The sequence below is a fragment of the Otolemur garnettii genome, unplaced genomic scaffold, assembly GCF_000181295.1.
Source record: "Otolemur garnettii isolate 467f Iridium unplaced genomic scaffold, OtoGar3 scaffold00151, whole genome shotgun sequence".
Taxonomy (NCBI): domain Eukaryota; kingdom Metazoa; phylum Chordata; class Mammalia; order Primates; family Galagidae; genus Otolemur; species Otolemur garnettii.
The window spans coordinates 1,206,417-1,229,028 of NW_003852546.1; the positions used below are offsets into that span (position 1 = coordinate 1,206,417).

Genomic DNA, 22,612 nt, shown 5'->3' on the forward strand with positions numbered 1-22,612 from the left:
GCTGGGGATTCGAACCCGCCACCTTAGGTGTATGTGGCTGGCGCCTTAGCCGCTTGAGCCACAGGCGCTGAGCCAGACATCTTTATTTCTTATTCCTAATCTTAGAGAAAAGATTTTCAGTCTTTCATCATTGAGTTACTATATTAGCTGTGAGTTTTTCATATATGGCCTTTGTTGAAGTAGGTTCCTTCTATTCCTGGTTTGTTGAGTGTTATGAGATGTAATTTAACATGCTATACAATTCACACATTTAGAGTGTACAATTCAGTGTTTTTTTCTTTTCATTTTTTTTTTTTTGAGACACAGCGTCAAGCTGTCACCCTGGTTAGACGGGTAGAGTGCTATGGTGTCACAGCTCACAGCAACCTCAAACTCTTGGGCTTAAGCAATTCCCTTGCCTCAGCCTCCCAAGTAGCTGGGACTATAGGCGCTTGCCACAACGTCTGGTTATTTTTTGGTTGTAGTTGTCATTGTTGTTTGGCAGGCCCAGGCTGGATTCGAACCCGCCAGCTCCGGTGTATGTGGCTGGTGCCCTAGCCTCTTGAGCTACAGGCACTGAGCCATAATTCAATGTTTTTATTATATTCACAGTGTCCTTACAGCTCTTTTACCTGTTTTGCTTATCTTGGATTGGCTCGATAATAGTCTTTAGAATGCATATAGACTTCCTGGAGGATAGAAAGCTGCATCTATGGTTTTAGAACATCATACTTTTGAAAAAACTTTCATATGTGTTTGAGGAGTTCAGGCTTATTCTCCTTGACTCCAACTCTGTTCTGACCTCATTTGGTGATGCAATTTGGCTTACTATGGGGACTGTTCCCTGTGTCATTGACACTCGGAGGTAGCATGGCGCCCAGGTGTGGGTATGGGCTTCTTGTGGCCACTCTACCCTCAGTTCATCCACTCAAATTCTCAAGTTCAGGAAGTGGTTTGTATAGAGCCTCCCAGGCCATCTGCTGGTTAGCCCCATCCCCACTGTGAAGCAGCCTTGTAGGAAGGTATGGGGGACTAGCTGCCAGAGATAGAGGAGGCTTCTCCTGGGGGGAGGCATAAGCAACTGATGTTTGGAGCACATATGCTTCCTGGGTGACTCTAGATCACTTAATGCTAGTCCAAATAGGGGAGCTCACGGGTCACCGAGGCATAGTTATATGCTTGGTCACTGTAAGAGTGACCCTTATCTTAGTGTCAGGAAGTCTGTACTATATGCAAGGGATGGGCCCACTGGTGGTGTTGGGCACAGGCCCAGGCCTCTCTGAACAGGGTGGGTAGGGTGAGTGGCTGATGTCAAGTCAGGGAAACCCTTGGCTATGTTACACTGTGGTAGTTGGATTGATGGCTACTGTTGGGGTCATTCGTTGTTTAGTCAGTTAAGGCATTGAGAGAATGGAGATCAGCTTTTGACACCCCCTGTCATGTAATGTCAGGAAGCTGCTTGTTTGGGCTGCTCTTTTTCTGGAAAAAAATGTATACTTTAATGGGAATCCTGCTAGCAGGGTTAGACTATTTCTCAGGATGGTCCTTGAAGCTAGTGCCTTCTGGCAGGAGGTGGCAGGTAGTTTGAGTGTTTCTGGGAAGGGCTGAGCAGTTCTTTGCATCTATAGGCTATATTGGTCTGCATCTTTGACCTTTAAGGATCCAATTCTGTGTCCCAAATGCTGCTTAAAACAAAACAGGGTGGCTCGGTGCCTGTGGCTCAAGTGGCTAAGGCGCCAGCCACATACACCTAAGGTGGCGGGTTCGAATCCAGTCCGGGCCCACCAAACAACAATGATGGCTGCAACCAAAAAATAGCCAGGCGTTGTGGCGGGCGCCTGCAGTCCTAGCTACTTCGGAGGTGGAGGCAGGAGATTCGCTTGAGCCCAGGAGTTGAAGGTTGCTGTAAGCCGTGATGCCACAGCATTCTACCCAGGGGGACAGCTTGAGGCTCTGTCTCAAAAAAGAAAAAAAACAAAAAAACAAGGCAGAAAACTTCCTTTAAACTTTGAAAGAGAAGAATTTTTTTCTTTGAAATGCTGTTGCTTTTCTTTTGCTCCTTTCCCTTCTCTCCGTTTTCCCCTAACCTTGATGGGCCAAGATATCAGGGCCTTTGTCTGTGTTTTTTCCTGGTTCCTACATAGTATGCTGGGGGATAGCTGGTTTCTGAGAAAGTAGATAGGTTAGAGCCTTCCCTTCCTGTCTCATCCTCTATTTGGGTGGTAGAGACTGCTTCCCAAAATCCAGTGGTGTGGCCAGCCAGAAAAAAATCAAAGGGCAGAGGCACTATGGCCTGGGGATCCTGGGAGAAAACAGGTTATGGGTGTGTGGAGCATGCCAAGGAGGGAGGAAATAGTCCAAGATGGGGAAATGTAGCAAAGCTCCTTGCAGAATTCAAGTACTGGACAATCAGAATGTAGCGGTACAGACATTTGGAAATGGGCAAATTAAGGGAGCCCTATGTAATTGCTTTTTTAAAAAAGTATTTTTTAATTGTGGTAAAATACACATAACATCAGATTTACCTTTTTTTTTTTTTTTTGAGACAGAGTTCTCACTATGTCATCCTTGGTGGAGTGTCGGGGTGTCATAGCTCACAGCAACCTAAAACTTTTGGGCTTAAGCAATTCTCTTGCCTCAGCCTCCCAAGTAGCTGGGACTACAGGTGCCCACTACAACACCTGGCTATTTTTTGTTGCAGTTGACATTGTTTAGCTGGCCTTGGCCAGGTTCAGACCTGCCAGCCTTGGTGTATGTGGCTGGCGCCATATCCACTGTGCCCATAGGCGATGAGCCCAGATTTACCATTTTAACTATTTTTAAGTGTACAATTTAATGGCCTTAAGTGCATTGATATTGTTATGGTTGCATACCTCAGTCTTCTTGGTTGGTAGTTTGAATATCCTGAGCACTTCAGCTACCTGTTCATGTTCAGATGTGGTTAACGTCGGGCATCATATCTGAGTTTCTACTATTTTACTCTCAGGAGGTGATGACTTATTTCTGACTTTTTGGGGAAATACCTAGTTCTTTATACACTACGAACGTTTAGCTAAAGTAAAAGTTCATTTCTTTTTCTGACTTGCCTTCTCACCAGTGTCACTAAGACATGTTTGACAGAGTTGCTACAGCATGGGCCCCCCCTTGATGTGGCAACTCAGTTGCTTAAGCACCTATATGGGAGGGTTAGGGGATCTTGGAAGCCTCATGTATCACTAACCCCTAACTTTGCATGGTCTCGAAGGCCAATGTGTATGTATGGAGGGAGGGTAATGATGATCCTATGCAGGTCCAGCCTGACTGTACTTTTTCCATACCCTGCTCCTTGCTGCAGAGTGGCTTGGCCATGTGGGTTTGATCTTGCATTGCTCTGCCAAGCACTTCCTAGGATTTTTTTTTTTTTTTTGAGACAGAGTCTCACTTTGTCGCCCCCAGTAGAGTACCGTGGAGTCATTGCTCACAGCAACCTCAGACTCCTTAGCTCAAGCTATTCTCTTGCCTCAGCCTCCCAAGTAGCTGGGACTACAGGCACCTGCCACAACATCTGGCTATTTTTAGAGGTAGGGTCTCACTGTAGCTCAGGCTGGCCTCGAACTCATGAGCTCAGGCAGTCCACCCTCTTCAGCCTCCCAGAGTGCTAGGATTACAGTTGTGAGCCATTGCACCCAGCCACTTCCTAGTATTGAGCTACTTTAGGCACTTCTTAGGAGAAGATTCTGGTGCCTTAGCAAGAGCAGGAAAGCCAAGGGACTGGAAGTCATGATTACATGCCATTTTCCTCTGAATCTAATGCCAGTGGTTCATGGTTACATGCAAACACTTATCTGCTGTTTCTCCAGCTGCATAAGACATTAAGATGCTTGTTATTAGAAATTAAAATGTAGGGCGGTGCCTGTTGCTCAGTGGGTAGGGTGCCAGCCACATACACTGAGACCAGCAAGTTCGAAGTGGGCTAGGGCCATCTAAAACAACAATGGCAACTGCAACAACAAAATAGCCAGGCGTTGTGGTGGGCATCTGTAGTCCTAGTTACTTGGGAGACTGAGACAACAGAATCGCTTAAGCCCAAGAGTTTGAGGGTTGCTGTGAGCTGTGATACCATGGCACTCTACCCAGGGTGACAACTTGAGACTCTGTTTCCAAAAAAAAAAAATCAAAATGTAAAGGTTCTTCAGAGACCACTAGTTTGTTAAAAGAGTGTCTACATTGATTGCTTTAATCATTTTTCTATCTTTTACTTAGAAATATTTGAGAAGAAAGACGTATAATTGTTTGCTAATTCAAGTTTTTTTGTGTGTGTGTGCTTTTTTGAAGGTACATGGGAATAGGACTCTCAGCTCAAGGTGTCAACATGAACAGACTTCCTGGTGAGTCACTGTTTAAAAGAACATTTGTTCTACTCTCCTAGTCTGCGATGAGAGTCATGGTGGCAGCTGAAAGGCTGGGGAGGACTTTATTTGCTGGCCACTTCTCTCTAGGCAAGCCATTAGATGGAGAATCCTGAAATGTGGCCTTTGGGCCAGAATGGTGTGGGCTTCCATTCCAAAAATGAATTGGCTAGTGATTGTTATTCATGGAATTTGAACTGTTTGCAGTCATAACCAGGTGACCTGAGCTTGCTCCTAGTGGGGATACGCCTCAGTAGCCCTTACTCCCATTGGCCTTTGTTGACCAGCCTAGAGCTCAGCATGTACTGGGAAGAAGATTACTGCCAGCCCTGACTCCTGTTACTTCACTGTGTTAAAGATCAAAGTCTTTAAGTGGTGTTCCACGTGGAACATGGTTGAGGCAATTTCTTAAGAGCATCCTCAGATTAGTGCACTGGCCTGGGCCCTGCTGATGGTCTTCCTCTGCCAATCTGGCACCCTTTCAGTTTTCTGCCCAGAAGTTTATACCCAGTACTTGGACTGGGTACAGTTGAGGAGACAGAAGCCTCCACCATGGCTAATGGTTCCAAAAGATGGTCTATTGGTCCTTTTTTTTGAGACAGAGTCTCAATTTGTCACCCTAGGTAGAGTGCCATGGTGAGCTTACAGCAACCTCAAACTCTTGGGCTCAAGCAATTCTCTTGCCTCAGCCTCCCAAGTAGCTGGTACTACAGACGCCTGCTACAACTCCCAGCTATTTTTAGAGGTCTTGCTCTAGCTCAGTCTGAGGTCTTGAACTCGTGAGTTCAATCTATCCTCCAGGGCCTCTCGGAGTGCTGGGATTACAGCTGAGAGCCACCACACTTGGCAGTCCATTGGTCCATTGAGTAGACACAAATGACATGGTGTAAACTCTTCTGAAGCCATAATGGTGGCAGGCAGTGTCCTTGTGGTTTTGCCCTGGCTTTCTATTCTTTGTGCCTATGACACATAAATGGCACCTACCTTTCTCCAAAGAGGGTGTAACACTTAAATCCTCTATATATTTTCCAATCTTTGTTTAATAACAATCACAGAAGGCCAGGTGCATCGGCTCACACCTGTAATCCTAGCACTATGGGAGGCCAAGGTGGGTAGATTGCTTAAGCTCATGAGTTTGAGACCAGCCTGAGCAAGATCGAGACCTTATCTCTAAAAACACCTGGGTGTTGTGGTGGGTGCCTGTAGTCCCAGCTACTCAGGCGGCTGAGGCAAGAGAATCACTTGAGCCCAAGAATTTGTAGTTGCTGTGAGCTGTAATGCCACAGCATTCTACCCAGGGTGACAGAGTGACCCTGGGTAGATGGGGTCAAAAAACAAAAAAATCACAGATTTTTTTTCTAGTGTACTAATTTCAAATACTTGGGATTTATATTCACTTAAGATTCAACTAATTGTCAAGAATATACACTTTTTTTTCTTTGACCTAAGTGAAAACTAGTCGTCCATTATTAATGAGAAGGCATGTGGTATGTTTGGCTTCTTTGTATAGGTTGTGGCTGTGTCATTTGTTATATAAGCTTCTGGTCTTTGCTTGGTAAATGTGTCTATAGTGCCTATAGCTGTGCCTACTAGTGAACAAAGAAAAATAATTTCCTATCAAGGGTAAACTGATCTTTTGCTTGTTCTAAATGTATTCTTTGAGTTTTCCACTGTTTCAATAGTGGAGAAAAGAGATGTTTATGGGCTTAATATGTAAAACTGATTATAGTAGTCTGTTATTGAATGTTATTGAATGCTAGTTTAAGCGACCCTGACCATTAGTTAAATAAATTTTTTTTTTGTAAATTGATACAAAGGAAAATTATGCAGCCATAAGAGAATACGGGGGCTTCTTAAAGTAGCTGTTTAGGTTAATCTCTGGGATATACTGGTAAAATACACTGAAAAATATAAGGCATAGACCCATACATAATATGCTACCAAAAGTTAACAAAAAGAGAGAAAACATATCTATATTTACTTATAGGATATCTTTGGAAAGCTATAGAAAAAAATTGTACTATTGCCTGTCTCCTGGGAAGGGTAGCTAGAGACAAGACTGAGAAGGAAAAATTTTCATTTTGAAGGCTTTTCAATTTTCTTTCTTCTGAATGTCATCTGTTTTAAAATTATAAATGAAATTAAAACAAAATAAACAAAGGGAAATACCCCTGGATCAAGAAACCATCACATTTGTCTATTAATACTGTTGGAAAAGGACCCTTTATTAAGTTGATAACTAGGCCAACAATTAGTTTTCCTGCAGTATATGAAGAAATATTGTACCAGAGTATTAAAAGATATGTAATATTTTGGCTTGATGGCCAGTGGCTAGGCTGCCGGCTTGGGTGCCGGCCACGTACACTGGGGCTGGCAGGTTCGAACCCAGCCCACGCCTGCTAAACAACAATGACAACTACCACAAAAACATAGCTGGGCATTGTGGCGGGCACCTGTAGTCCCAGCTACTTGGGAGGCTGAGGCAAGAGAATCGCTAGAGCCCAAGAATTTGAGGTTGCTGTGAGCTGTGAGGCCACGGTACTCTACTGAGGGTGACATAGTGAGACTGTGTCTCCAAAACATAAATAAATAAATAAAATATATGTTGGCTCGGCGCCTGTGGCTCAAGTGGCTAAGGCGCCAGCCGCATACACCTAAGGTGGCGGGTTCGAATCCCCAGCCCAGGCCCTCCAAACAACAATGATGGCTGCAACCAAAAAATGGCCAGGCGTTGTGGTGGGCGCCTGTGGTCCCAGCTACTTGGGAGGCAGAGGCAGGAGACTCACTTGAGCCCAGGAGTTGGAGGGTGCTCTGAGCTGTGAAGCCATGGCACTCTACCCAGGGGGATAGCTTGAGGCTCCGTCTCAAAAAAAAATATATATATATGTTGTATTTTGTTTATTTATTTTTTTGAGACAGAGTCTCACTTTGTCGTCTTCCGTACAGTGCTGTGGCATCATAGCTCACAGCAACTTCAAACTCTTAGGCTCAAGCGATTCTCTTGCCTCAGCCCCCAAGTAGCTGTGACTATAGGTGCTTGCCACCACATCCATCTATTTTTTTAGAGACTTGGTCTTGCTCTTACTAAAGCATATCCTGAACCTGTGAACTCATGGCAATCCACACACTTTGGCTTCCTGGAGTGCTAGGATTATAGGCATGAGCCACTTCACCTGGCCGAAAGAGATGTAATATTTTATTGATAAATTTATCTTTTAAAATGAATATATTGGCGGTTGGTGGCTCACGCCTGTAATTCTAGTCACTTCGGAGGCTGAAAAGGGAGGATCACTTGAGGTCAGGCGTTTGAGACCAGTCGGAGCAAGAGTAAGACCCCATCTTTATCAAAAATAGAAAAAATTAGCTGGGCATGGTGTTGTGTGCCTGTAGTCCTAGCTACTTGGGAGGCTCAGGCAGGATGATCACTTGAGAAGGTTACAGTAAGCTAGGTTGTGCCACTGTACTCTACCCAAGTTGACAGAACAAGACTTTGTCTCAATAAATAAATAAAATTAAAGGAATTATGTTTTAGGATGTCATCATTTTAATGTGTTTCATTTAAATGTTGACAATATGATATTTATTATACATTTAGTATTTTTTTTTTTTTAAGAGACAGAGTCTCACTTTATTGCCCTTGGTAGAGTGCCATAGCATCATAGCTCACAGCAACCTCCAACTTCTGGGCTTAGGCGATTCTCTTGCCTCAGCCTCCTGAATAGCGGGACTACAGGTGCCCACTACAACACCCAGCTATGTTTTTGTTGCAGTTTGGCTGGGGCCAGGTTTGAACCTGCCACCCTCGGTATATGGGGCTAGCACCACACTCACCGAGCCACAGGCGCTGCCCATATATTTAGTATTTTAAGAGATTGAGTCCATTAGCTTTTTGTCCACAAATACTATGGTATTTGGTCTTTGGTATTTAGTCTTTGGTTTTTTTTTTTTTTTTTGAGACAGAGCCCCAAGCTGTTGCCCTGGGTAGAGTGCCGTGGCATCACAGCTCACAGCAAACTCCAACTCCCAGGTGTAAGCGATTCTCTTGCCTCAGCTTCCCAGGTATCTGGAACTACAGGTGCCCGCCACGACACCTGGCAATTTTTTGGTTGCAACCATCATTGTTGTTTGGATTCAAACCTGCCAGCTCAGGTGTATGTGACTGGCACGTTAGCTGCTTGACCACAGGCGCCAAGCCTTGTAGTTAATTTTAACAGATGACATTAGAAGAATATTTTTATAGAGTATAGAAACATAAGTAGGTGTTAATTATATCTCTGTCTGTATTCATGGGTAGTAGTTCAACTGCTTTGTTAGTTGTAAAACTTCATTATCAGAATAAAAGTGTATATATATATATACATATATTTATTTATTTTTGGCTTGGGGTCAGGTTTGAACCCGCCACCTCCAGTATATGGGGCCAGTGCCCTACTCCTTGAGCCACAAAATTTTGGCCCTATTTTTTTTTTTTGTTTTTTTTTTTGAGACAGAGTCTCAAGCTGTCATCCTCGGTAGAGTGCCATGGCATCACAGCTCATAGCAACCTCCAGCTTTTGGACTTTGGGACTACAGGCACCTGTCACGATGCCCGGCTATTTTCTTGTTGCAGTTTGGCCGGGGCCGGGTTTGAACCCACCACCCTCAGTATATGGGACTGATGCACTACTCAGTGAGCCACAGGCACTGCCCACTTGGCTATTTTTAGAGGTGAGGTCTCGCTCTGGCTCAGGCTGGTCTTGAACCTGTGAGCTTAGGCAACCCACCCACCTTGGCCTCCCAAGTGCTAGGATTACAGGAGTGAGACACCGTGCCTGGCCCTGTAAAAGTATATTTTTAAACTGAATAGAAACTAAAAATTAGAAATAAAACCATTTTCTTATTAACAAAAAAATAGACTTTCAGCCCCTGTGGCCTGGTCCAAGGCCAGCTCCTGGTAACATGCTTTGACATTACTAATGCCAAATTATAAGAAAATCCATTTTTCTCACTGGTGTATCTCTTTTTTTTTTTACTGGTGCATCTCTTTCTGGAAAGAGAATGGGCCTGAGTGTTCAGTGGATGTTGTACTTGTCTTCATTTCACTCTACCTGTCAGCTCCTTGAGGTTTTCCTTTCTGCTATATCTGATCATCTCCCTGATTATCCTTAAGGTGGAAAGTAGGAATCAGATTGCATCTAGATAGGGCTTCTCCCTGTGAAGGATGGATGTGTCAGACTTTCCCAGGATACAGGGCTAGCTGACTATCTGGGCAGATCTAGCAAAGGGCAGATGTGCAGACTGAGTAGAAAGTACCCCTCTCAGGAATGATAGTGGGCCTTCTGTTCATCTCAGTACTGGGTTTTGAAGATCATTCTTTGTACTGGGTTTTTTATGTCTGAGACAGAGCCTCAAGCTGTCCCCCTGGGTAGAGTGCCGTGGCATTACAGCTCACAGCAACCTCCAACTCCTGGGCTCAAGCGAGTCTCCTGCCTCCGCCTCCCAAGCAGCTGGGACCACAGGCGCCCGCCACAACGCCCGGCTATTTTTTTTTGGTTGCAGCCATCATTGTTGTTTGGCGGGTCCAGGCTGGGGATTCGAACCCGCCACCTTAGGTGTACATGGCTGGCGCCTTAGCCAGTTGAGCTATAGGCGCTGAGCCTGTACTGGGTTTTGAACGTCATTCTTTGGCACCATCACAGCCTCGAGTGGCAGAAAATCTTCTCACCACCCAGGTACTTTGCTTCTGTTGGAGCCTTTGGTGACCAAGTGCTCCTGTGTTCAGACTCTGTGCTGGATGCTTTACAGACAGTCTCTTATTTCATTACAACCATGACAGCCCTATTAATTTATTATGTATGTACCACAAGTCAGGCCCTGAGCCCAGTGCAGGTTATACAGACACAGTCCTTGTCCATATAGACCTCACCTAGTAGGGGAGACAGATACTTATTAGATTCTTCTGTGGTAGTCCTTTTCCATTTTGGTCAGTACCATGAAGGGTGTCATGAGAGTCTGCTAGCTTTAGCCTTTCCTAAAGAAGGGACATTTAGACTGGGATCTGAAGGATAACAAGGAGTCAGGCGAGGAGTGGTAGTGTGACAAGGGGCCATGGAAGAGAGGAAGAAGGTTCCAGGCAGAGTGAAAAGCCTGTGGGAAGGAGGTGGAAAAGAGCCTGGTGTTGAGGAAGTGGCTGCAGGCCAGTGGGGCTGGTCTGAGTGGTTGGCAGGGTGTTATGGGGAGCCACTGAGGGGCGGGAGCAGGTGCAAGGAGGCCAGTTAGGAGACTCTCTCAGACTGTTTTAGGGATCCAGAAGAATGTGGGAGTAGCTTGGACAGAGAGATGAGGAGGATAGGATGACATGACAAGCCCTTTGGCAGGTAATTCAGCTGGACATGGTATCTTCAGAGTAGCCAATGATTGGACTGCAAGCTGTTGGTGGTGTGTCTTCAAGAGTGTTGCCAATAATTTGTTTTTTGTTTTTTTTTCAATAATTTGTTTTAAGAGTGCTTTTTGCTGGACAGGGTGGTTTGTGCTTATAATCCTAGCACATTGGGAGGCTGAGGTGGGAGGATCACTTGAGCCTAAGAGTTCGAGGTTGCAGTGGGCTGTGATTGAGATACTATACTCCAGCTTGGGTGACAGTGTGAGACCCTGTTTCAAAAGAATAGAGAAAGAGTGCTTTTGTTAATAGAATGGCCTGGTGATGGCCTGTTTTTGTTGATTTTGTGTGTGTGTGTGTGTGTATGTTGGCAATGGAGGTGAGTCTCACCTCCCTTGAGGGACCCAGAAGATTACTATGGCATATGAGTGGAGACTCTGTTTTGCTAAACCCTGAGAGAGTAGTGAAAGGGTAGCTAGTGGGCCATCCAAGTGGACGTATCCAAATCACTCCTCTGATTCCACTCTGCCCTTGAGCAGACCACATATCCTTGAGAAACTTCAGCTCTTTGCTTTAAGGTCCAGCAGACGGCAGACCTGCTTGTCCCAAGCCAGGTCCTCATTCATTTCCTATCTCTGCTGATAGCCACTGTCCACCCTGGCCCTCAAGTGGGATGACTCAGAGTAATCCTCCTTTGCCCTCTGGCATGGTTCTACCACTCCCCAAAGATCTCTTTAATCTAGCTGTGCTTCTCCATCTGTGCTGTCATGGCCTCTCTACTGACTGTTCCCGTGGCCTTCTGACTGATCCTCTACCTGAGCCCTCTGCTCCCCACTCTGTGTACTCTGCCTGCCTGCTCTGGGGCTGTGACTCCTATGCCCTGAGGAAAAAGGCTCCCGCTCAGCCTTATCTTCTGCCACCTCTTCCCTCTGCACAGGCCAACACCATATATCTGCATGGGCCCTTCCTCCTTGACACCCCCTGCAATGTCACCTGAACTCTTCAGCCTTCACCATATCTCTGTGATGACACTTGCAATCCTGCCTGTGTGACTTCTTCACATTTACCTAGCTGTGTCCTTACAAGGTTGTGAGCTCTTTGGAACCACATCTTGTTTTCACCATTCCCCCGGGTGAGCACAGTGTTTGGCATCGTGCACTTGAGCATTGGGATGAGGTCGTTTCTGTTGCTGTGCTTCACCTCAGCGTGAGGGGCACGTGTGGTTCTGGAACCAGTCTTAAGTCAGGTCCCATTGGCTCACAGCCTGCCTTTGGCTTGGAGATGCCTTCATTTGGAGCTCAGACTCACCACACTGCCCTGAACATGGTGGCCCTGACTGTGTGTAAGGGCTTTTCTACCACCTTCTACCTATAGAATTTGACTATTCCCCTTTTCTTTTTCTTTTCTTTCTTTCTTTTGTTTTCTTTTTTTTTTTTTTTAGACACGGTGTCACTCTGTTGCCTGGGCTAGAGTCCAGTGGTGTCATCATAACTCACAGCAACCTCAAACTCCTAGGCTCAGGTGATCCTCGTGCCTCAGCCTCCTGAGTAGCTGGGACTAACAGGTGCCCATCACCATGGTTGACTAGTTTTTCTATTTTTAGTAGAGAAGGGGTCTTGTTCTTTTTTTTTTTTTTTTTTTTTGAGACGGAGCCTCAAGCTGTCCCCCTGGGTAGAGTGCCGTGGCATTACAGCTCACAGCAACCTCCAACTCCTGGGCTCAAGCGAGTCTCTTTCCTCAGCCTCCCAGTTAGCTGGGACCACAGACGCCCGCCACAACGCCCGGCTATTTTTTGGTTGCAGCCGTCATTGTTGTTTGGGGGGTCCGGGCTGGGGATTCGAACCCGCCACCTTAGGTGTACGTGGCTGGCGCCTTAGCCGGTTGAGCTATAGGCGCCGAGCCGGGGTCTTGTTCTTGTGTGAGATGGTGTTCCCTTTTCTGTATGTTGGAGCTCAGTGTCAGTGAATTGGCTAGACCAGGTGTCCTCAAACTATGGCCTGTGGGCCACATGCAGCCTACCTAGGACATTTATCCAGTCTGTCAGGTGTTTTTGCTGCTGCTGCCTGTCCTGCTTAGCAGCTGACTTGTCCGGGACAAGGGCCCGCAGTCCAGCCCTCCAATGGTCTGAAGGACAGTGAGCTGGCCCCCTGTTTAAAAAGTTTGAGGACTCCTGGGCTAGACTCACATTTGGTATTGTGGGGAAACAGGCCTTAAGGGTTCTGGTCTACTTGTGAAGCAGAATATGGACTCTGGAGCCATGCTGTCTCCATTTGCATCCTGGCAGCTGTGTTACCTCTGTGGTTCGGTTTCCTCATCTGTAAATGGAAATAATACTAGTATCTGGTATCTAATTTTTATATAGGATGTTTATATAGGAGGACTGAGTTAATTCCTATAAAGTGTTTAGACTAGTGCCTGACATGAAAAGGGGGTATATAAATGCAGTATTAGCTATTCTTTTTTTTTTTTTTTTGAGACAAGAGTTTCACTTTGTCCCCCTTGGTAGAGTGCTGTGGTGTCACAGCTTACAGCAATCTCCAGCTTTTGGGCTTAGGTGATTCTCTTGCCTCAGCCTCCTGAGTAGCTGGGACTACAGGCGTCTCCCTCACTGTCCGGCTATTTTTTCTTGCATTTTGGCCAGGGTCAGGTTTGAACCCGCCACCCTTGATATATGGGGCTGGAGCCCTACTACTCCTGAGCCACAGGCACAAGACACTGAAGCAAGATTAGTCTTTATTTTCTTTTATTGAGACAGAGTCTCGTTTTGTTGTCCTCTGTGGGGTGTTATGACATCATAGCTCACAGTAACTCAAACTCTTGGGCCTAAGCGATTCTCTTGCCTTAGCCTCCAAAGTAGCTGGGACTACAAGTGCCCACCACAATGCCTGGCTATTTTGTTGTTGTTGGTTGTTTGTTTAGCAGGCCCAAGCCAGGTCCGAACCCACCAGCTGTGGTGTACATGGCCAGCACCCTAACCACTGAACTATGGGTGCTGAGCCAGTTTTAGCTATTCTTATTATTGGGAAAGGATATTTTTTTTTTTTTTGAGACAGAGTTTCACTTATTAACCCTTGGTAAAGTGCCGTGAAGTCACAGCTCACAGCAACCTCCAACGCCTTGGGCTTAGGCGATTCTCTTGCCTAAGCCTCCCAAGTAGCTGGGACTACAGGCGTCCGCCACAACGCCCGGCTAGAAAGGGTATTTTTTTCTACCCGAAGAAAGAAGTACCAGGACATAATTTTTTTAATGGGTCAGGTATGATGGCTTATGCCTGTAATCCTGGCACTCTGAGAGGCTGAGGCAGGTAGATCACCTGAGCTTAGGAGTTCAAGAGCTCCCCATCTTTGCCAAAAATAGAAAAATTAGCTGGGCATTGTGATGGGTGCCTGTTGTCCCAGCTCCTTGGGAGGCTGAGGCAGGAGGATCACTTGAGCCTGGGAGTTCGAGGTTACTGTGATTTGTCTCAAAAAAAAAGTCTTTTTTATGAATATTTCTACTCAAGAGTGGAATTAGCTGTAATTGAAACTATCTTTTCTCTTAAGTGCTTATATTTTCTGTATTTTAGTAGACATGTTCCAAACATCTGGAGTTGGAGTATAGAAAAAGATGGCACAGCAGGACATTGGTGTTTTGAGTGTTTTCTTGTAGGTTATACTGACTCAGCAAAGGCATTTTGCATCTAGAACTATCTGGGCAGAAGGCAGGTACTCTGGAGTCTCACTTGGATCCTGGGGTAGATGTTAACATGAAGTGCCTCTCCAGTGAGGCTGAGGTGCTCAAACTTTCCAGGGAGTATGTGGGCATGTCTTAGCTTGCATAGTCAGAGGTTCTGTATGTGGAAGTTTTTGATGTTTACCTTTCGCAAGTCTGAAACTAAGGAACAGGTGTGCCTCAAAAGAAGAATGTCAGAGCCCTTGGCTAAATGACTTGGAAGCAGGACAAGGTGATCTGCAGGCAGGTGAGTATACCTGCATCCCCGCCCTTGCTTTCGTGAACTGGCAGGGAAGCAGGGACACATCTAGGGCCTATCTAGGGGCTAAGATCCTGGATTGGGGAAGCAGAGAGACTAAGTCAGGGTTGTGGATAGAGAGTAGGCTTGGGCTTCTCCCAAGATCGATGCTTTGAGGGGGTTGAGGAAAGACTGATCTTGCTTCAGGGTCTCAAGCCTCAGACAGAGCCAGGGGGACTCAATCTGTGTTGATAGGAACCCTAGCTGCATCAAAGCTGGATGGCTGATACCTTCCTTCTTCCATTTCTGCAGAGGAGGCAGCTATTCGCTTGGTGTGCCATATATTACCTTCATTACTGCAACCCCTCCAAGCAGCATCGGGCCCACTGAGGCATACTTCCATTGATTGTAATTGTTAGAAAAGGAAGAGCTGGGCTCAGTGTCTGTAGCTCAGTAGGTGGGGCACCGGCCACATACCAAGGCTGGAGGGTTTGAACCTGGCCTGGACCTCCTAAACAGCGGTGACAACTACAACAAGAAAACAGCTGGGCATTATGGCGGGTGCCTGTAGTTCCATCTACTTGGGAGGCTGAGGCAGGAGAATCATTTAAGCCTAAGAGTTTGAGGTTGCTGTGAGCTGCAATGCCATGGCACTCTATGGAGGACAACATAATGAGACTCTATCTCAAAAAAAAAAAAAAAAGAAAGAAAGAAAGAAAAGAAGGAGCTGGAAGAACCACAGCCAGAGATTGGGGATGGGGGCATAATTCTTGAAGTAGGTGGTGCCCGGCAACCAGGCCTTGGCCTGTGGTGGGAGGGAGAGGAGGGGAGGGGTCTATGTGTGGAGGGTGGGGCTGTCTGCTTTCCTTTTACAGGATGGTCATGATCAAGTGGGTATCTTTTCCTTTCATAGAGCTTCCCTTCCCAAGCCTTCTCCGAGTGGGCTGTTGCAAGTATTGGCCCAGCAGAAGGCGGCTACTACTAGATAGGACACATTCTGCAAACAGCTGATATTTCACATCTGCTTATGCCATGGAAAGGAACCGCTGATAGCAGGGATCAGGGCAGAACACAAGGGGTTTGTCCCGGGTTCACGAGGTTAGAGTCTGGTCCCTGCCCATGTGGCAAGCACTGAAAATAAATTACAGGGTGTTTGAGATCCTTCCTCTCTCTCCACCTAAGAGTGCAGAATATGCAGTATCTGCTTGGAACAAAATCTAGTAGCAGGTGGCTTTATGCAGTGGCTGTTTTAGAGATTATTGGCATGTAGATGGGTTTCCAGTAATCTGGAAATGCTGTTCTATCTATACCTGCCAAATAGGCACTGCTTCTGTCCCCCTGCATATAGGCTGAGATCTGTGTTGTACACAGGTGATGAACCCCCACAGTGACCATCATTAACCACCACCTCTCTCCGAAGCATTTTTCATCCCAGGACCTATAATGCTTCTTGGGAGTCTGCCATGGGGCTGCTTGGTTTGTGAGGGAAGCCGTGCTTCTCTTCAGCTGGATGAGTGGAGCCCTGAGGGCCCTGTGAGGCTTCTTGCCGTGGAGCACCTGGGAATAGGTCTCAACTCCTCTGGCCTGATTATGGGCACTACTATATAAGTCAGTGCCTGACAGAGGCTGATGGAAGGAAGGAGCCCATTGGTTGTCACCCTGTAATTCAGGCCAGTAGCATGCATCCAGCCAGCCCTCCCTGGAAAAGGGGTCAGCTGGGAAAGTCCCTGAAGCAGCTGCCCAGAACCAGGACTGTGGGAAGAGAGACTTGGGCTGTGTATCTGGTGCTCCTCAGTCTCTCTGCTTTTCTCATGTTGTCCTTTTTTGCGGGGGGGGGGGACGACAGAGTGGCACTATGTTGCTCTTGACAAAGTACTGTGGCATCATAGCTCATGGCAACCTCAAACTTTTGGGCATAAGTGATTCTCTTGCCTCAGCCTCTCAAGTAGCTGGGACTACAGGCACCTGTCTTTTTGTTGTTGTTGTAGTTGTCTTTGTTGTTTAGCTGGCCTGGGCCGGATTTGAACCTGCCAGCCTTGGTGTATGTGGCCGGCACCCTACCCACTGAGCTATGGTGCTGTCTCCTGTTGTCCTTTCTCTGTCCAAGGTATCCTAGGAAAATGACCTGGATGGGAGTGGGGAAGTAAATACTCAGCAGTCTTGTAGCTCTGAAGGGCAACATGTTCTTTAGGACAGTCCAGAACAGAGGATGAGTTTACCAATTGGGTCCCAGGGGTAGATAGCTGGTGGGTAACTTGGAGGTTAATGGTGTCAGTGCTGGAGGACCCAGTGTGGTCCCTACTAAGAAGCCCACTTGTAAGAGTCCCTCTGTTTCCCTGCTGTTTTCCTTGGGTTAGCAGTGCACTTGGCCCTATGGCCAGCCACCCCTGTGTTCTTTTTCTGTGGGCTTCTTTCCTCACCCACAGAGCTCCAGTGCTGCTCGGCAGCCTTTTTGAAGCGAGACAATTTGGTGAGATCTAGAAATGATTATTCCTGGGCATGGGAATTCTTATCTGTACTCTCCTGTTTTCTTCTTCCAAATACCAGCTCTCACCTCTGTTTTATAGAGGTAAAAATTCTGGCCTTAACACTGAATTTTTCAGGGCAAGTTAAATCCTTTGAGATAAGAGGTTTCATCGACAGCAGAAGAGCCAGTTCTGAAACCTGAGTTTATCAGTCTCTGAAAACAGAGATTCTCAAGTGTCCACTGGTGAGGCTGGGTCCTCATGAGGTAGAGCACAGTGGAGACTGGTAACATTCAGCCTAACCTTCCTGGTGCTAGGTAGAGGGGATCTGTATCCAGAGGACCCTAGAAACACTTCAGTAACACTTCTGGGACTCCTTTTAGGAAAAATTTTACACAGGCTTGTCTTTTAGGCTCTGAGGATGTGCGCAAAACACAGAGGTCACACACATTCACTGACTTTCCCCAGGTGTATGAAAAGAACTCAGAGAGAAGCAAGCAAAAGCCAAACCCAACCCTAGAAGAGAGACCCCACATCCTGCAGGCTGAGGTTGCAGCCCAGTGCTATGGGTTAGAGCCACCCCTTTCCTTAATATTTAGCTTGCTTTAGCCTGGACCCAGCTTGTCCTGTGGGGGCCTAAGGTATTGGTGGGTCACTTTCCTTTCTTTTTTTCTTTTTCTTTTTCTTTTTTTTTGAGACAGTCTCACTATGTCACCCTCTGTAGAGCACTGTGGCATCACAGCTCACAGCAACCTCAAACTCTTGGGCTTAAGAGATTCTCTTGCCTCAGCCTCCCAAGTAGCTAGGAGTATAGGTGCCCTCCATAACACCCGGCTATTTTTTGCTGTTGTTATAGTTGTTGTTTAGCTGGCCTGGGCTGGGTTCGAACCTGCCAGCCTGAGTATATGTGGCTGGTGCCCTACTCACTGAGTTACAGGTGTCACTGGCAGGTCACCTTTCTAGGTAGGCCTAATGCCTTCTAAACCATATCCTATTTAGACCCAGCTAGACCCATTCTGGCCCTGGACCTCTCTGACCATCAGGAATCTATTTCTTTTGGGTGGGGAGGGTATAATCTGTGGACAGTCCCTTTTCTGTGCAGGTATTAGCTACATTGTCCCTCACCCTGCTTATAGCTTCAAACTGACACCTGGGCTCTGTCTCAGTTGAGGGCCTAGATGCTAGTGGGGAAGACATGCCCTACTTATTGTCAGCCCTGGTGTCATTAGCTACCTACAGAGGCAAGCCTTTTTCTCCTCCCCTTTTTCTATGGCTTCCATGCTGAGCTATCATGAAGAGAAGACCCTCCTGAGGCTGCCAGAAGCCTCAGGGTTGCATTGATCCTATTTCTTTTTTCTTTTTTTTGTTTTTAGAGACAGTCTCACTTTATCCCCCTTGGTAGAGTGCTATGGCGTCACAGCTCACAGCAACCTCCAACTCCTGGGCTTAGGCGATTCTCTTGCCTCAAACTCCTGAGTAGCTGGGAATACAGGTGCCCGCCACAGTGGCCGGCTGGGTTTTTTTTGTTGTTGTTGCAGTTTGGCCGGGACCAGGTCTGAACCCACCACCCTTGGTATATAGGGCCGGTGCCCTACCCACTGAGCCACAGGCACTGCCCTGATTCTGTTCCTTGGTTCTAAAAGCTCAAGGAAGAGCCATGGAAGTACCACGACAGTGTTCTCTTATGCCATCCTGCAGCATTTGCTGAATGAAAATATTGCCTTTGCTTTCCCATTATCCATGGTCAGGCTACTCCAACCGGTGGATCCTGTCAGATTTTTCAAGACATGTGTGGTTATAGGGAAAGCATCTGTGTGCTGGCTTTATGGAGAGTAATGGCTTTGTGTGAGTTACCACCCTTGTGGAGCAGCCCTGCCATGATGCATTCTCCCAGGGCACATGGGCTCTTTCCACAGCATCTCCAGGCTCAAGTACCTGGTCATGGCAGGCCTGCACCATTCCCTCCATAGCTAGCCTCAAGAGCGAGTCACATTCTTTTTTTTTTTTTTTTAGACACAGTCTCATTATGTCGCCCTCCGTAGAGTGCTGTCACCACAGCTCACAGCAACCTCAAACTCTTGGGCTTAAGCGATTATCTTGCCTCAGCCTCCCAAGTAGCTGGGACTACAGGTGCCTGCCACAGCGCCTGGCTATTTTTTGTTGCAGCTGTCATTGTTATTTAGCAGGCCCAGGCTGGGTTAGAACCTGCCAGCCTCGATGCATGTGGCCAGTGCCGTAACCACTGTGCTACAGGCGCCGAGCCGAGAGTGACATTCTGAGAATCACTGGGCATGGCTACTGAACTCCATCAAGTCCTCCAAAGGTCAGGTAGCCTCCCCAGGAAACTAGGAACAAGCAAGAGTAGAACACCTCTGGGGCTGCCTGCTATTTTTTTTAATTTATTTTTTTGAGACAAAATCTCACTTTATATCCTGGGTAGAGTGCTATAGTATCCTAGTTAATAGCAAACTCAAACTCTTGGGCCCAAGCAGTCCCCTTGTGTCAGGATTCTGAGTAGCTGGGACTACAGGCACTCACCACAACACTCAACTAGTTTTTCTATTTTTAGTAGAGATGGGGTCTCACTCTTGCTCACTCTGGTTTCCAACTCCTAAACTTAGGTGATCCACCCTCCTCTGCCTCCCAGAATGGTAGGATTACAGGCATGAGCCACCATGCCCAGCTGGGCTGCCTGCTGTTGATGGACTTGTTGGGAGAAGTGGCTAGTGACCAGCTCCATCTCTGCCCACTCCTTCAGGGAAGGAGGGAGCAGGAAATTCAAAGTGTCCAGGCTTGACCACAAAGCTGATGTTCACGATGGCGAAGGAATCTCATCAGGGGGTGTCTCCTAAGTAGGCTTGTGTTCCACACACCTCCTCATTTAATCCTCTCACCATCCTTGAAGGAGAAGTTCAAGTAGGGAACTACAGTGATGACTGGACCCATTTGTTAGGGAGAGGTGAGTGGTTTGGTGGCCAATGCTCAGGTTAGCTTTGTGAGGGCTAGCCCCTGTGTACTGGTTAGCCGTGGGCCAGCACAGAACCTCGTGGGCAGACACAACACCAGGCCCTTGCAGAGTTCCTAGCTAATGTGCGGATGATGCAGAAACCTTTCCTTTTGGCAGTAGGAACCCTCTCCATTCCTAGATGCCCTGGGCCCGAGTCTCTAGATGTGTCCTGGCAGATGGCAGTTGTGTGAGTGGGCTTTTGGCATGATCATACTAGAGTCCCTGGCACCTTGTAGAGAGTCATCCACCTCTAGGGCACTATAAACAAGGATAGCATCTGGGAATGCCAAAGTGATGAACCATTTCCTCAGCCACCCTGAGGCTTCTATGACTTTGACTTTTCATGTGAGTGATGATGCAGGGGAAGTGGGTGGTGCCAGAACCTCTAAACTGGGCACACGAGGCTTTCTGCCTCCTGGCCCCAATGTGGCTTGGCTTCCCCTTGTACTGGCATCTGATAGGTGCCTGACATGGCTGGGGATGGGCTTTTTTGTGTGGGCATGAGGCTAGTCACCTATCCCTGAAAGTGACAAGTCTTATTCTCTTTGGAGAGGGAAGAGTGGTTAGTTGGGCGGCATATTTTTGTTAGAGTGCTTTCCCTATTGTGTAGCCCCAACCATCTCTTTGTCCCTCACCCAGGCAGCTATATCCCCTTGATCTCTTCTGGCTCTCACATCCCACTACCTTCTGAGTCAACTGTCTGCCCTTATGGTAAAGGTGACAACTCTTACTTCACATTTGAAGCCTCTCAGTAGGCCCACCCGGAGAGGGGTACCTGTTTCTGGGGTCATGTTTAGAAAATTGCTCACCTTGGCTTCAAGAACAGGGGTGGGGTGGGTGGCGCCTATGGCTCAGTGAGTGGGGCGCCGGCCCCATACACCGAGGATGGCAGGTTCGAACCCAGCCCTAGCTAAACTGCAACAAAAAAATAGCTAGGCATTGTGGCGGCCGCCTGTAGTCCCAGCTACTCGGGAAGCTGAGGCAAGAGAATCACCTAAGCCCAGGAGCTGGAGGTTGCCGTGAGTTATGACGCCATGTCACTCTACTGAGGGTGATAAAGTGAAACTCTGTCTCTAAAAAAAAAAAGAGCAGGAGTGGGGAAGGGGATGTCAGAAGAGGAAGGTGTTGGGGCTGAGGGGAGATTGGGAAGGGTGGTTCACTGAGCATCAGTGCTACGTGATCAGATTGGGTACCACTTCAGGAAGGAGGAAGTGGCTTAACCATTGCAGATACCTGCTTGGTGCTTACCTGGGTATCCCCAGAAGAAAGAAGTGAGCTGAGAGTGTTATCCACAAGACCACAGGCCTTCCCTTAGCCTTTCAATGCCTCAGTTTCTCAACCCTTGTGGGGAGTTTACTATATTTGTCTGTGGATTGGAATCTTGGAATATTTCTTAGGAGTAGATATCTAGAGCCCTTTGACAATAGTGGCTAATCTTTCCCCTACCATTTTGTAGAGAAGAAATCAGAGTCTAAGGAGGTGAGTAGTCCTTTGTTAATTATTTGGTAGCAAGTGGATGGTGTTTGTCCTTTCCAGAGCATAGGAAGATAGCGCCATGGCCATAAGCCATAAAATATTCTGTTTTTCACCCCAAACTGCCTTTTTGCACACATATTTATATACACATACTTACAAGGTACACATCTCATATACACACAAAGGCTCTTAGGAAAAAGTATCTGCCATAAGAGGATAACTTCAGAGGTACATTGCAAGTCTGTGATTTTCTTGAACTCACTTTTAACTTCATAGCACGTGGAGGAACAGGAGACAGGGAGCTGAGGCGTCACTTTGCAGCACTGCTAATTCCAGATGTTCAGTAGCTTCTGTAACCACAGAGCACCATCTTAGTTTCCTGTTGTGCTATAACAAGAGTAGTAGTGACTTGAAATAATCTTCTTACGGTTCTGGAGAACAGAAGTTGTAAAGTCAGGGTGTTTACAGGGCTATATTCTTTCTGGAGGCTCTAGAGAAGAACCCATTTCCTTCTCATTTCTAGCTTCTAGAGGCTGCCTGTGTCCCTTGATTCCTGACCTCTTCCTCCATCTTTCAAAGCCCTTGGTGTAGCACTTGCCATTTTTTGAGAACCCTTGTGATTGCATTACGCCCATCTGGATAATCTTCATGTCAAAAGCTTTAACTTGATCACTTCTACAAAATCCTTTTTAACCATAGAAGGTGACATAGTCACAGGTTGTGGGGATTAGGTCATAGACATCTTTGGTGAGCTAAGTATTTAGCCTTCTGTGGCTACTGTGCATTTTCTTCCTTTGGACAAATCTATTTAAATTGATAAATCATTGAAAGAAATAAGGAAACTTTTTGTTTTTTGAGACAGAGCCTCAAGCTGTCGCCCTGGATAGAGTGCCATGGTGTTACAGGTCACAGCTCACAGCAACCTCCAACTCCTGGGCTCAAGCGAGTCTCCTGCCTCTACCTCCCAAGTAGCTGGGATTACGGGCGCCC

General features: G+C 46.8%; 1 protein-coding gene across 1 annotated transcript in view; it reads left to right on the plus strand.

The window, feature by feature from the left end:
* RANBP10 (RAN binding protein 10) overlaps positions 1-22,612 on the plus strand; it is a 71,863-nt gene that overhangs the window by 24,816 nt on the left and 24,435 nt on the right. Inside the window, exon 3 of the mRNA XM_003799384.3 lies at positions 4,294-4,346. Coding sequence (XP_003799432.1) covers positions 4,294-4,346 — 53 coding nt within the window. The remainder of the gene's footprint in view (positions 1-4,293; positions 4,347-22,612) is intronic.